At 42.5% G+C, this 13,621-nt stretch overlaps 1 protein-coding gene and 1 non-coding gene across 3 annotated transcripts; both read right to left on the reverse strand.

The window, feature by feature from the left end:
* Positions 1-2,604: 2,604 nt before the first annotated feature.
* On the reverse strand, positions 2,605-2,699 carry trnai-uau. The gene is made up of 2 exons: positions 2,662-2,699; positions 2,605-2,640 (listed from the first exon to the last, which is right to left on the reverse strand). It is a non-coding gene; the product is annotated as a tRNA-Ile (tRNA).
* Positions 2,700-7,146: 4,447 nt separating this feature from the next.
* On the reverse strand, positions 7,147-13,482 carry LOC110498966 (metastasis-associated protein MTA1). Of its 2 annotated transcripts, XM_036955770.1 has the most exons (6): positions 12,119-13,482; positions 11,792-11,953; positions 11,676-11,704; positions 11,169-11,299; positions 9,412-9,439; positions 7,147-7,824 (listed from the first exon to the last, which is right to left on the reverse strand). In XM_036955770.1, the coding sequence occupies exons 1-6, from the start codon at positions 12,237-12,239 to the stop codon at positions 7,765-7,767; spliced, it is 531 nt and encodes a 176-aa protein (XP_036811665.1). In that variant the 5' UTR covers positions 12,240-13,482; the 3' UTR covers positions 7,147-7,764. The 2 variants fall into 2 exon arrangements, with proteins under 2 accessions (XP_036811665.1, XP_021431381.1); XM_021575706.2 differs by lacking the exon at positions 9,412-9,439.
* Between the last annotated feature and the right edge of the window lie 139 nt (positions 13,483-13,621).

The raw sequence follows: 13,621 nt of genomic DNA on the forward strand, positions 1-13,621 counted from the left end.
ATCAGATATCTATGTCACATCATTACTACAATATTATTCTTGTTCATTCCCAGTTAACACATTTTACAGAGTTTACACACACACATGTGCGTGCACACACACACACACACACACACACACACACACACACACACACACACACACACACACACACACACACACACTTATACACATATTTGATTTGACATTTGATTTGACATATTTGCACAATGAAACATTGATAATAGAAATGTCACAAATATGTAAAAGGTCTAACAGTTACTTGGTGGCTAGCCCCTTTAAACAATGTTCTGCAAGCTTTACATTGCAACCTGCCCTCACCTGGCTCCAATCTTTTTTGGGTGGCCCTGGCCTCAGCCATGGAAACACAAAAGTCTGAGTCTTTAATTCATTAATTTAAATGTATTCATAGAAATTACTGGTCAGTTTTCATTTCATCAATTGAATTTCAATTAACTACCCGAATTAACTGACTTAAAAAAAACATCCCTTGGGTTGTGCCGTGGCGGAGATCTTTGTGGGCTATACTCGGCCTTGTCTCAGGATGGTAAGTTGGTGGTTGAAGATATCCCTCTAGTGGTGGGCGGTGCCAAGAGTGTGCAAAACTGTCATCAAGGCAAATGGTGGCTACTTTGAAGAATCAAAAATCTGAAGTATATTATGATTTGTTTAACTTTTTTTTTTGGTTACTACATGATTCCATATGTGTTGATGTCTTCACTATTATTCTACAATGTAGAAAATAGTGAAAATAAAGAAAACCCCTTGAATGAGTAGGCTCGTCCATATATGTATATAGTCTTAATTCATTGCTACTTAGATTTGTGTGTATTGGGTATATGTTGTGTAATTTGTTAGATATTACTTGTTAGATATTACTGCACTGGCGGAGCTAGAAGCACAAGCATTTTGCTACACCTGCAATAACATCTGCTAATCACGTGTATATGACCAATAAAATTTGATTTGATTTAAAATAAGATGTAAGTAGCATGTAATAAGATGCTACTATACCGTGGCAAAGGGACAAAACAAAGATTTGGGAAGACTGGGTTGGGGCTGGTTGTGATATATGCTTCCCTCTGGTGGAGAAGTACAGATCACACGCATTTTGCATTGTTATGATTATGAAACAGTCGTTTCATACAGTACTTTCATTACGACAGATGCACAATGGAAACATCTAACATCTGCAACAGCAAAACAATGTTTCCTTTCAACCTTTTAAGTAAACCTTTTAACATATTTCCAACGGGTAGAGAGACCCTCTGCTAGTCAGTTGCTTGTTTACCAGTAGGGTGTACTCTTGAGCAGCTATTAAAGCACTACTTGAACACGCACAACGCAAAATGTTGGGCATCTTTCGAGAGCTCCAATTTTCCGAACTGAAAATCACTGATGTAATGATTTGACCTCATTTTTTCCGGAGTTCCCAGCTGTCTTGTGGGAACTCGGAAAATACGAGGTCAAATCATAAAATCAGTTATCCTCAGGTCGGAAAGTCGGAGCTCTAGAGGCCCGAGTTCTCGAGTTAGAATTCTGACTTGGATGAACGTAAAAAACTATTTTTCATCGTTGCAGCTCGTTCACAATATTGTCTTGAGTGCACTGAAGTCGGAAGTCAGAGATTTCCGAGTTCCAAGTTGTTTTGAACTCGGCATTGAAAACATCATAAATACAGAGATGACACCATTGTTATCAATTATGTATTATGCCTCGTTCAAAACAACTGGGGGAAAAATAATTCTGCCTGGGAAAAATATTTTTGAATGGTCACCCAACTCGGAATTTCAAGTCGAAAAAAACATCTTTCTCAGATCCGCCATACGACCTCAAGATCGCTGACATCATGATTTGACCCATTTTTTTCCCCCGAGTTTCCAGTTGTATCGAAAGCACCAATAAACCCTGAATTGCTAATGGTATGTGTTGGCCAATGAGAGACTTTGAAGCCACTGGTCGGCCATATTAGCACTTCCCAGGCTCCCCAACCCGGTTCCTGGAGAGCAACCAACAGATTTTCATTCCAAAATGTATCTAGCGCAACTGATTCTAATAATTAGCTGGTTGATCAACTTAACCAGGTTAGTTACAGCTGAGGTTGGAGCGAAAACATGTAAGAGGGTACTTAGCTGAACACGATTAGAGAGCCCTGCTCAGAAGAAGCAATCTCCATAGGAATGAATGGAAATCTGCAGTATTGCGCAATAAATATACAATTAAATGTTTCAAGGACACAATTACATGTATTTAGGTATTATTTTGTGGTAGTGGCCACAGTAACATTAGAAATAGTATGATTTAAGGAAAATGGTTTTATATATGTTTTATGTCTATGTTTAGCTCACATAATATTATTTTTAATGTAAGCATTAAAGTGTCTGTAATATCATAAACGTGGAAAAAATGAATGTAGACATTAATAAATGCTTTTCTATAGTTCCCAAAATATTTTTCTCAACTCCTTGGGGAGTTCCAAGATGGAGGCTAGGTGACTTCAAAACAGCACACCTGGTCATTGATCCTGTGTATATATAAATAATTGGTTGTGTATTTATTTGTTTTCTCCGCCGTTCGGTCAAGCGGGATCAGTTAAAAATTCTCTGCTCCAGGTGAGGCTCGAACTCACAACCTCGGCATAGCTCAACTGAAATACTGCTGTATAAGTACCGCGCGCTAACCGATTGCGCCACTGGAGCCCCGATGTTGCCGACTAGGAATACCGTTTAAGAATGTCATGTTTGTTCATTAGGGAGACGACTTTTTCTTTTTTCCTTTTTTCTACATCCAACCGAGTAGCTTGCAGCTAATTGTGTGGCTGACAATAACTGACTACGACGGTATGCAGTGAAATCACTGGCAGGGAGGGGAGGAGAGGAAAAATGAAAAAAGAGGAGGATACAGGAGAATGTTGGGTCAGATAACATATGAGGCTAATGGAAAATAAAGGTTACAAACATGAACAATTGGCTAATAATATTCGAAATATTCTTCCTAAATATCTCAGTATCTGTGGAATAACAGGGACCAACTTGACACCTGAGGCGCAGACTTGAATTAGTTCTCATTGCTCCCATCCTTGGGCCTTCCTCCCTGAGACCAACCATCACCACAAGGCCAACACACACTAAACAGACTGTAGAGACAGAGTGAATTATGTGTATTGTATTAGGCTATAGTTTATTTGCAAGTATCCTGGGGCAAAGATTATTCTCATAGCTAACCGTATTTCCCTTATTCATCTGTGGTTGTGAGGTTCTTATTGAAATTCCTCTGTGAAAAATAGATAATGTATTGTAGGCCAACTCTCTGTGTCCCATTGTGTAGTCTATAGCTTTCACTGGCCGTCACAATGGAGTTAGTCAGACACAAACACTCTCTGCCCACCATTTCTCTCTGTCTCTCTCTCTCTCTCTCTCTCTCTCTCACTCTCTCACACCCACAAATAAACACACAGGCACACAGACCAACACTCACACACACATCCCTGTGGCAAATGTGGTCTCAGAGCATTTCTTATTATTGTGTAGTAAATCCGAGACAGTCTAATATAGTATATAATATGTTACGTTTCGTATAGTATGTATTCATTTATCATTCATTTTTTATGATATGTTACTAATTACAATTTGTACAATATGTAACGAATTTGCAAAATGTACAATATGTTCCGAAATTTGCACACACACACACACACTGACCCCTGGGAATAGAACAGTTGAATGAATTCAACCGTCAGGCTCTCTGAAGGAAAGGACACAAAGAGACACGGAAAGGAGACGAGGAAACATAAAGGAGGCGAGTAGAGAAAAATCTGTAATGTGTTTTGTTTTTAATCACGTGACGTACAGGAACACGTGACGTACAGGAACACCAACATAAACATAGTGGAGAAGTAATCAAAGATCAGCTGATCAGGAGGTTTGACCTCAGAGGCATGCTGCTGCAGGAGACATGTCCTAAAAGTCACCCTATTCCCTAGTGCACCAGACGGCTCTGGCCAAAAGTAGAATAGGGTGCCAAATCAGATTAGATCTGTCATGACAGTCCCAGGTTCTGTTGAGCAAAGAGGAAGCGTTCTACCTAGAGCAGGGCTTAGGTAGAGCATAGAAATAGAGTGGCTAGACTGTACAGTGTGGCAATGGGTATAGTAATATACAATGACTCTGAGGGAGAGGAGCGTATATCTATGTTGTTGCCTCAGAGGTTTGCAGTGTCATGGAACTGTAGGCTACAGAATGATGCAGCTATCCTTTTAAATGATAGCAATCCCTTTAACCATTTAGTTTGTGATCAAACCATCCCTTTAAATCTAGTTGATCCGATTTGGTTAGTTGATATCTGGTTAGATCTCTCTGACACACGAAGGAGAGCTATACAGTATATACAGTGCCCTCCGTAATTATTGGGACAGTGAAGCATTTTTTCTTCTTTTGGCTCTACACTCAAAAATCAATCAATGACCATGAGGTTAAAGTGCAGACTGTCAGCTTTAATTAGAGGGTATTTTCTTCCATATCGGGTTAACCATTTAGAAATGACAGCACTTCTTGTACATAGTCCACCCATTTTAGGGGAACAAAAGTATTGGGACAAATTCACTTTGTGTATTAAAGTAGTAAAAAGTGAAATATTTGGTCCCATACTCATAGCACACAATGACTCATCAAGCTTGTGACTACAAATCTGTTGGATGCATTTGCTGTTTGTTTTGGTTGTGTATTTTGCTCCCAATGGTAAATAATGTATTGTGTCATTTTGGAGTCACTTTTATTGAATAGAAATAAGAATAGAATATGTTTCTAAACACTTCTGTATGAATGTGGATGCTACCATGATTACGGATCATCCTGAATGAATCATGAATAATGATGAGTGAGAAAGTTACAGATGCACAAATATCATCCCCCCCCGGCCACAAAAAAATGCCTCACCTGTTATTGTAATGGTGAGAGGTAAGCATGTCTTGGGGGGGTGATATTTGTGCTTTTTTGTTGTTGAAATTACAGCACTTTTTGTACATAATCCCCCCACTATAGGGGACCAAAAGTATTGGGACAACTTCACTTATGTATATTAAAGTAGTAAAAAGTGCAGTATTTGGTCCCATATTCAAAGCATTACATCTAGCTTGTGACACATTCGTGAATAATAATGAGTGAGAAGGTCAGTTTATGGCAGCATCCACATTCATGTAGAAGTGTTTAAGAAACATATTCTATTCTTATTTACAATAAAAGTGACTCCAAAAGGACACAATACATTATTTACTATTCATTTATATTGGGGACAAAATCATCTGAAACGCAGCCAAAACAAACAGAAAATGCATCCAACAAATGTGTAGAGTCACAAGCTTCATATAGTCATTGCGAGCTATGAGTATATGGGACCAAATACTTAACTTTTGAATATTTTAATACACATATCAGTGAATGTGTCCCAATACTTTTTCTCCCCTAAAATGGGGGATGTACAAAATGTAGAAAAAGTGCTGTAATTCTTTGAGGGTATTTACATCCGATATGGATGAAAATACCCTCAAATTAAAGCTGACAGTCTGCACTTTAACCTCATAGTCCTTGTTTGATTTCAAGAATAAAAAATGCTTTACTGTCCCAATAATTATGGAGGGCACTGTATGTATACATGCATTCGGAAAGTATTCAGACCCCTTGACTATTTCCACATTTTGTTACATTACCGTCTTATTCTATAATGGATTAAATACTTTTCCCCCCTCATCAATCTACACACAATACCCCATGATGACAAAGCAAAAGCAGGTATTTAGATATTTTATCAAATATTACATTTACTTAGGTATTCAGACCCTTTACTCAGTACTTTGTTGAAGCACCTTTGGCAGCGATTACAAGCCTCAAGTCTTCTTGGGTATGACGCTACAAGCTTGGCACACCTGTATTTGGGGAGTTTCTCCCATTCTTCTCTGCAGATCTTCTCAAGCTCTGTCAGGTTGGATGGGGAGTGTCGCTGCACAGCTATTTTCAGGTCTCTCCAGAGATGTTCAATCTGGTTTAAGTCTGGGCTCTGGCTGGGCCACTCAAGGACATTCAGAGACTTGTCCCAAAGCCACTACTGCATTGCCTTGGATATGTGCTTAGGGTCATTGTCCTGTTGGAAGGTGAACCTCCGCACCAGTCTGAGGTCCTGAGCGCTCTGGAGCAGGTTATAATCAATTATCTCTCTGTACTTTGCTCTGTTCATCTTTCCCTTGATCCTGACTAGTCTCCCAGTCCCTGCTGCTGAAAAATATCCCCACAGCATGATCCTGCCACCACCATGCTTCCCTGTAGGGGTGGTGGCCAGGTTTCTTCCAGACATGATGCTTGGAATTCAGGCCAAAGAGTTCAATCTTAGTTTAATCTGACCAGTGAATCTCGTTTGTCATTTAGATGCCTTTTGGTCATTTAGAGTCCTTTAGATGCCTTTTGGCAAACTCCGAGCGGGCTGTCATGTGCCATTTACTGAGAAATGGCTTATACAAATTTGTGAATAAAGGAGTGCTGCAGCGATGGTTGTCCTTCTGGAAGGTTCTCCCATCTCCACAGAGGAACTCTGGAGCTCTGTCAGAGTGACCATCGGGTTCTTGGTCACCTCCATGACCAAGGCCCTTCTACCCTGATTGCTCAGTTTGGCCGTGCAGCCAGCTCTAGGTAGAGTCTTGGTGGTTCCAAACTTCTTCCATTTAAGAATGATGGAGACCACTGTGTTCTTGGGGACATTCAGTGCTGCAGAAATATTTTGGTACCCTTCCCAAGTTCTGTGCCTCGACACAATCTTGTCTCTGAGCTCTACGGACAATTCCTTTGACGTCACGGCTTGGTTTTTGCTCTGACATGCACTGTCAACTGTGGGACCTTATACAGACAGGTGTGTGCCTTGCCAAATAGTGTCCAATCAATTTAATTTACCACAGGTGGACCCCAATCAAGTTGTAGAAACATCTCAAGGATGATCAATAGAAACAGGATGCACCTGAGCTCAATTTCGAGTCTCATAGCAAAGGGTCTGAGTATTTATGTAAATAAGATATTTCTGTTTTTATTTGTAATAAATGTACACTTTAAAAAAAATGGTTTTCACTGTGTCATTATGGGGTATTGTGTGTAGACTGATGAGGATTTGTATTTATTTAATCTATTTTAGAATAAGGCTGTAACGTAACAAAATGTGGAAAAACGAGGGGTCTGAATACTTTCCGAATGCACTGTGTATATATATATATATATATATATATCTCACAACCCCCACTCACTGGCATGTAGCAGGTACAGAAGAAGAAAAAACATCAAGTTCACACACTCGTGCACACGCTCATATCCTTGCGCGTGCACACTCGTGCTTAAACACATCAATTCTCACACGCACACACTGGTTTCTGTCCCAGGGAAGTTTAATCTGTACAGGGGGGAACCACTTTCTGTCTGTCCCCACGGCAACACAGCACATCACTTCCTCCCGAGGTGAAGGGTCAGACTCCGTAGGGTGGGGAGGTTCACAATATTTTTTTTAAGTGGGCGATGGGCAGGGCGGGGGTTGGGGGCCAGGTGAAACTAGGGTTGGGGTCTTGCATGTAGAGCATAGGCAGGTGACAAACATGGCAGAGAGATAGGGTCAGAGGTCAGTGGTCAGTCGTGGATAACGATGGGTCCCCTCATCCTGAGGCTGGGGTGGGGGTGTGGAGGGGCGAGGAGCGGCCCCTGCGATAGTGCCTGGGAGGCCTTGCGCAGGGTGATCTGCTCACAGGGCTGCCGACAGGCGCGCCTCAGCTGGGACCGTGACAGCAGCCGCCTGGCCCTCCTGGAGAGACAGGACATGACATCAGAGAGGACAGGATATGACATCAGAGGGGAACTCAACAGAACGTTAGAACACACGTCTCACTCTAACCTTTTATTCTGCCAAAACATTGAAAGAGACACAGAGAAGGATACATGAAGTAAAGGGCAGTTGTTGCAGGGAGTCTATTACTACAGCATTTCTCTCTATCTCTCTCGGTCTCTCAGGGTTGTTCATCATTTCTCTGAACAGAAAAATGTATCAATTTCCTTCAGTACAGCGCACGCTGGGATTTAATTAGGCTAATATAGGCACTATGTGTGAGTGTGTGCGTGCATATTAGATTGTGTTGTCCATTGTGTTTTACTGCATCAAGGAAAGAGAGAGGGAGATGAAGAGAGATATGGGTCCTGAGGGCAGCGCTGTCTGGTGAATGTCTGAGTGTTTATTAGAGAATTTCTCTGTGATATAATCAGTAATATCGATCACTCCATCTAGTGAGGCAGGACCAGTCACAGAGTCATGGAAAATGCATGTGTTCCACACACACAGTCTTTTACTGAATATATTCTTTCATAGTCTCGAAAATCCCAGACCTAGAGCAACAGCATTAGGTCTGGGGAATATGGGGGATTTTCTCGGTAACTTCGAAAGGGGAGAAGAAAAAAAATGTGAATGGTAATTCTTGCTCTTGAACAATGATGATCTCGGAAACATGACAGAGGTAGACACAACGCGGGTGCACATACAGTAGTTAGGCTTATTATATTGGTTGTAAGCTAGTTACCCTAACGTTAGCTGTCATGGTGCATGCAAACTAGTTACTTGGGAAATACAAATATTGTCTGCAAGCTCCATCGGGCTAGTTACAAATGTTGTGTCCGGTGGGGATGTATAAGGCATAAGGCTCAGAACGGATGTATGTCCATTTCTGCCTTGCCCAACCTACGCATGAACCTTGGCACACCTGTAAATTGGAACACTGTCATTGTGGGAGACAAGCTGTCTGCCGGCCCTTGGGAGACTAATCTCTACCTGTTTAGAAATATCGGGCATATGTAATCTCTCACACACACACACATACACACACAAACCACCAGCCTGACCTCTACCTGAGCTCTAATTGGGTCTAATAAAGCATAGAGCATCTCCATCATCTGTCGTTAGTGTCAGCCAATCAGATGAGACTCATTAGCATATTCCAGCTGTGATTCTGGGAAGAGGAAGTATTCTGGCGCACATACACACACACACACACACACATATACACACACAAACAGTGGCATGTGAGTGGATGCTCCAGTGGTGCAGTAATGATATTTCCACTGAAGCCTGGTCAATTTCAGACAGTTAGACTAAAATAACCCTTCATCCAGGGAACAAGGGGGGTTATGCGGTTGGCAATTTTTAATGGACACAGTGAGTGTGTGTGTCTGTTTGTGTGTGTGCCTGTCTGTGTGTGAGTGCATTATCCCGTTGACTGGACTGTACGATCCACAAGTGAGAAACAGACTCCACAGGTAACCCAGGTCACGTGTTTATGTGTGTGCTTGCACGTGCGTATGTACGTGAGTGTGTGTGTGTGTGTGTGTGGGGGGGGGGGCTTACCGTGAACAGGTGTGTAACGGCTGCAGCACTGAAATGAAACAAGCAGCCAGTCACTGACACGAAGGGAAACACACGCCGACCCACGATGCAACAGGGCACGAGAGGTCAGGGCCTGTATTCCCAAAGAGTCTCAGAGCAGGAGTGCTAATGTACACTCTTAGTAAAAAAGGTGCTATCTACAACCTAAAAGGGTTCTTTGGCTGTCCCCATAGGAGAACCCTTTGAAGATCCCTTTTTGGTTTCAGGTAGAACTCTTTTTGGTTCGATGTAGAACCCTTTCCACAGATGGTTCTACATGAAATCCAAAAGGGTTATCCTATGGGGACAGCCGAAGAACCCTTTTGGAACCCTTTTCTTCCTAAGAGAGTAGGATTTTGCATTTGAGGTCGTAACACCGTTATATGGAACTGATCCTGAATCAGCACTTCTATTCTGAGATACTTTTTGCATACGGGCCCAGGTGTGTGTGTGTGTGTACATTAAGATACATAACATTATGTGAGTGTGTTTTGTATGAGATGAGCCTATTTGGTTACCTGTGGAGTCCCATTCATCAGCTTGGCAGTGGCCTCAGTCTCAGCCCTGTCTACCCTACAGTTATGATCCCCTGTAAAGGATGTTCAACTAACTATCCCTTAAAAGTTGATGCATAGCAAAACCATTTCCATAGACCACACACTAAAAACAAATGGTTCTATATAGTGGCAACTAAGGGTTCTTTGGCTTGTAACCAAGCGGAAGGTTTTTGAAGGTTCTATAAAGAACCCCGCTCGTAAGGTTCTAAATGGAACCTGTATGGTGCTATAAAGAACCCTTTCCTAAGGTTCTATAAAGAACAATTGAAAAAGGTTCTGTAGAGCACTAAAAAAGGGTTCCGCTATGGGTACAACCCTTTTGGGAGCTAAAAATAACCCTTTTTATGGTTCTTTATAAAACCTTTATGGAGAACGGTTCTATAAAGAACCTTTCTCAATACAAACTTTTTTTTGTAGAACCATGCAGGGTTTTAATTCTGGTTTATTAGCCATATTAAATTGTTAAAATTCCATACATTTTATTATTGTGTGTTTGAACAAGTTGAATTAGGTGAGCTAGCTCTGGAACGGCTGGGGGTCCCTGAGGAGAGAATTGAGAACTACTGATGTAGTCAACCGTGAGTTTTACGTGAGTCTTTCACACGACACCATCATTGGCCATAGTCATAAGTCAAAATGAAATAGCATAACATAACAGATTAGATAAACTGTAATGACACTCACTCACGGTTGCACAAAAATAGCTGTGTGCGCAAACCTCGACCCAAAATATTTGAATGAGCCGCCACCCCTACATTTGAATTATCACTAAAAGAGGAAAGAACCCTTTTTTGAAGTGCAAAGAACCATTGAAGAGCTCCAAGGGTGCTTTGGGTCAGTATGGTTCCACATAGAACCATCACCCTTCCCAAAGAACCCTTGAGGAACCCTCATTTCCTAGTGTGCATCTACAGACCAATTTGACCCATTTTGACCCAGACTCAACTTCTGATGCATCTCAACCCTCAGCAGTGGCCTGTTTATTCATTTCATTTCTACGTCCTGATCTCTATTATTCTATTTCTGTGCTCGGTGAGTCATGGTTGTCGAAGCTTGTCAGGACATGGCTTCTTCAACCCAATCAGCTGTCAGTCCCAGGCATAATCAGCCGTCACGCTCTAATCACATATAAGACAGTCTAACGTATCATTAGCCCAGCAGCCAATCAGAGGCCATGCCTACCTGGTCTCCCGGGAGACGACGAAAAAGCTGTCGTCAGGGGCATCGATCAAGTTTGGGCGTCGCTTCCTAATCATGACTCCGCCCCTAGCACTGCCCCTGGTCCCTCCGCCACCACTGCTGCGGCCGTTGTGCTGGGAAGAACCAATCATAAACAATTAGAATGAGCCAATCAAATACAAGCACCTCATAATCATCCAAGAAAAAACTGCCATGTTAAATTATGTAATATTGCGGAGACAACCTTAAATGGCTGTATTTGAAGTCTGTGGTTGAATTGCTGCCCGACGACATTGCAGGCGTTGCATTGCATCATCAACCAATGGTTGAGTTGCTTCGTCATCAACTTGGCAGCAATTGGGCAGATTGGTATGTCATATGATGTGATTAGCAGATATATTAAAAACCTTTCCAGGTGTTTTGAGATCTGGGATGAGTCTGCAATGAAGTCAAGTAGGAGCGCCACCTACAGTATGTAAAGTGTTACGTAAAAGAAAGACTGTTACTCACCACTGGTCCTGTTGTCTGCCCTGGGTTTTCTACAGAAGGACACAGGAGACAAAACGATAGAGATGAATAGGAGTGTGTGCGATTGTTTGTGTGCGTGTAAGTGTGTGAGTGTGTACCTGGGCGTTTCTCCGGCTCGGCTCTGGTGTGGTGGTGGAAGCTGCGTTTACCCAGAAGGCCGTGGGGACCGTAAGGGAGAGAAGAGAGGAGGCGGCGTGGGGGAGGGGCTTGCAAGCCGAGGGTTCGGTGAGAACGGGGCGCGTGTATCGCGGGGCGGGACTCTGGAACACATTACATCACAGATTTGACACCCATATTACCAACTATTTTCTTGTTATCATAGGAGTATGTCATTCCTTACAGATTACTTCATGTCATAGGAACACGCCGTGGGACGTATTTGCTCCATCATTTAGGTATTGTGAGTCGGTGTGTGTGTGTGTTACCCAGAAACTGCAAGACGCTGGCCAGGGTGCTCCTCTGGGCAGTCCGGATTCTAGGTGGTCGCCCGACTTGCCCCTCCGACACCCGCAACATATCTAGACCAATCACCAAACAGCAGCTCATCTACTGACCAACCACACCGCCAGTGACAAACAAAGCAGCTGTACTGTCATTCAGTCAAGAATATGGAGACATGTTCAGAGACTAAAGGTGTGAACATCAGTTTCTTTACCGGTGCCTGTTGCAAGCGGTGCAGTTTCCTGGTATCGTTTAATCTCTTAAGGCGGAATTTACCTGAAGGCTTCGAAACTAACTGTAGCCCACCAATAATAGCTGTGCAACTACTGATCTGCTAACACATCTAGCTTCCGTCCGAGTTGAGAGCAGTCAGTTTGAGAAAAACGCGTGTTTTATAGACGACTTTCTGAATAAGATGGTTATGGGGAGACGTAGTAGCAGTGCTTTCTCTCACACACAAACTGAATATAAGTATAAACACAACACCTAACAAAACAAAAAACACACATACATGCACATACACACAGCATGTTGAGGGTGTGATGGAAGCAGGCAGGGAGGCTGAGTCCATGCTGTTGGGGCAGGCCTCGTCTGGTCCTCTGGCCAATCGGTATGTTTGGTGTCGTGATGGACAGGCACACAGACACATGAAGCACAAGGACTCAAGAGAGGATGGTTTCAGCTGTGACTTTATTAGTTAACCACCGTCACATTCATTCAGAGGGAGATGGAGAGAGAGCGCTGGAGAGAGGAAGAGAGAGACAGTTGAAGAGCAAGAGAGAGAGGAAGACAAGGTAGGAGAAATAGAGATGAGTCCATATGACTGGGACAGAGGAAAGTCCCGATATGGGCATGTGAGAGTTGCTTATAGGACGGGAATGGGAGTAGGCTGACAGAGCAACACAGAAACAGGAAATGATAAACAAGCTTCAAACTCAGAAAGAAAAGCAGAGAATGGAGATCTGATTACCACCATCTTCATAGAATCTACTACTGCCTGAACTCCCCCTCCTCCCTCCCTTATGTCCAATTCCGCTTTATCGCCCTCCTTGGTCGTCAGTTGAGCTCTAAATCAAACTGCTCTCAAGCAAATCACACATACACTCAATTACTGTCCCGAAAAAGGCACCGACACACGCAGAAAAGCACACATACAAAAAGGCTCATTAAGTGTAACACGCACTGTGCAAAATAGAGCTTCTCTTAGTAAAATACGTCTCCTCTACTTCTAACCAACCTTAAATATACGCGTACATTCGACAACCATCATGTACCCTGGCCAGGAAAGTAGGAAGAGCATCAATTATATGCATCCATGTTTGTCTATGGGTGGGCATGTAATAGTGCATGGCATGCATGTATAGAAAATGACTTCTGAGAAAAGGTGTAGAGAAGATTGTGTGCTTGTATGGATTCCAAACGGCTCTAAAGGCTCAGTGGCTTAAACAATTAAAAACGAACCAAAAACAGACAAACGAACAGATGAT

The sequence above is a fragment of the Oncorhynchus mykiss genome, chromosome 20, assembly GCF_013265735.2.
Source record: "Oncorhynchus mykiss isolate Arlee chromosome 20, USDA_OmykA_1.1, whole genome shotgun sequence".
Taxonomy (NCBI): Eukaryota; Metazoa; Chordata; class Actinopteri; order Salmoniformes; family Salmonidae; genus Oncorhynchus; species Oncorhynchus mykiss.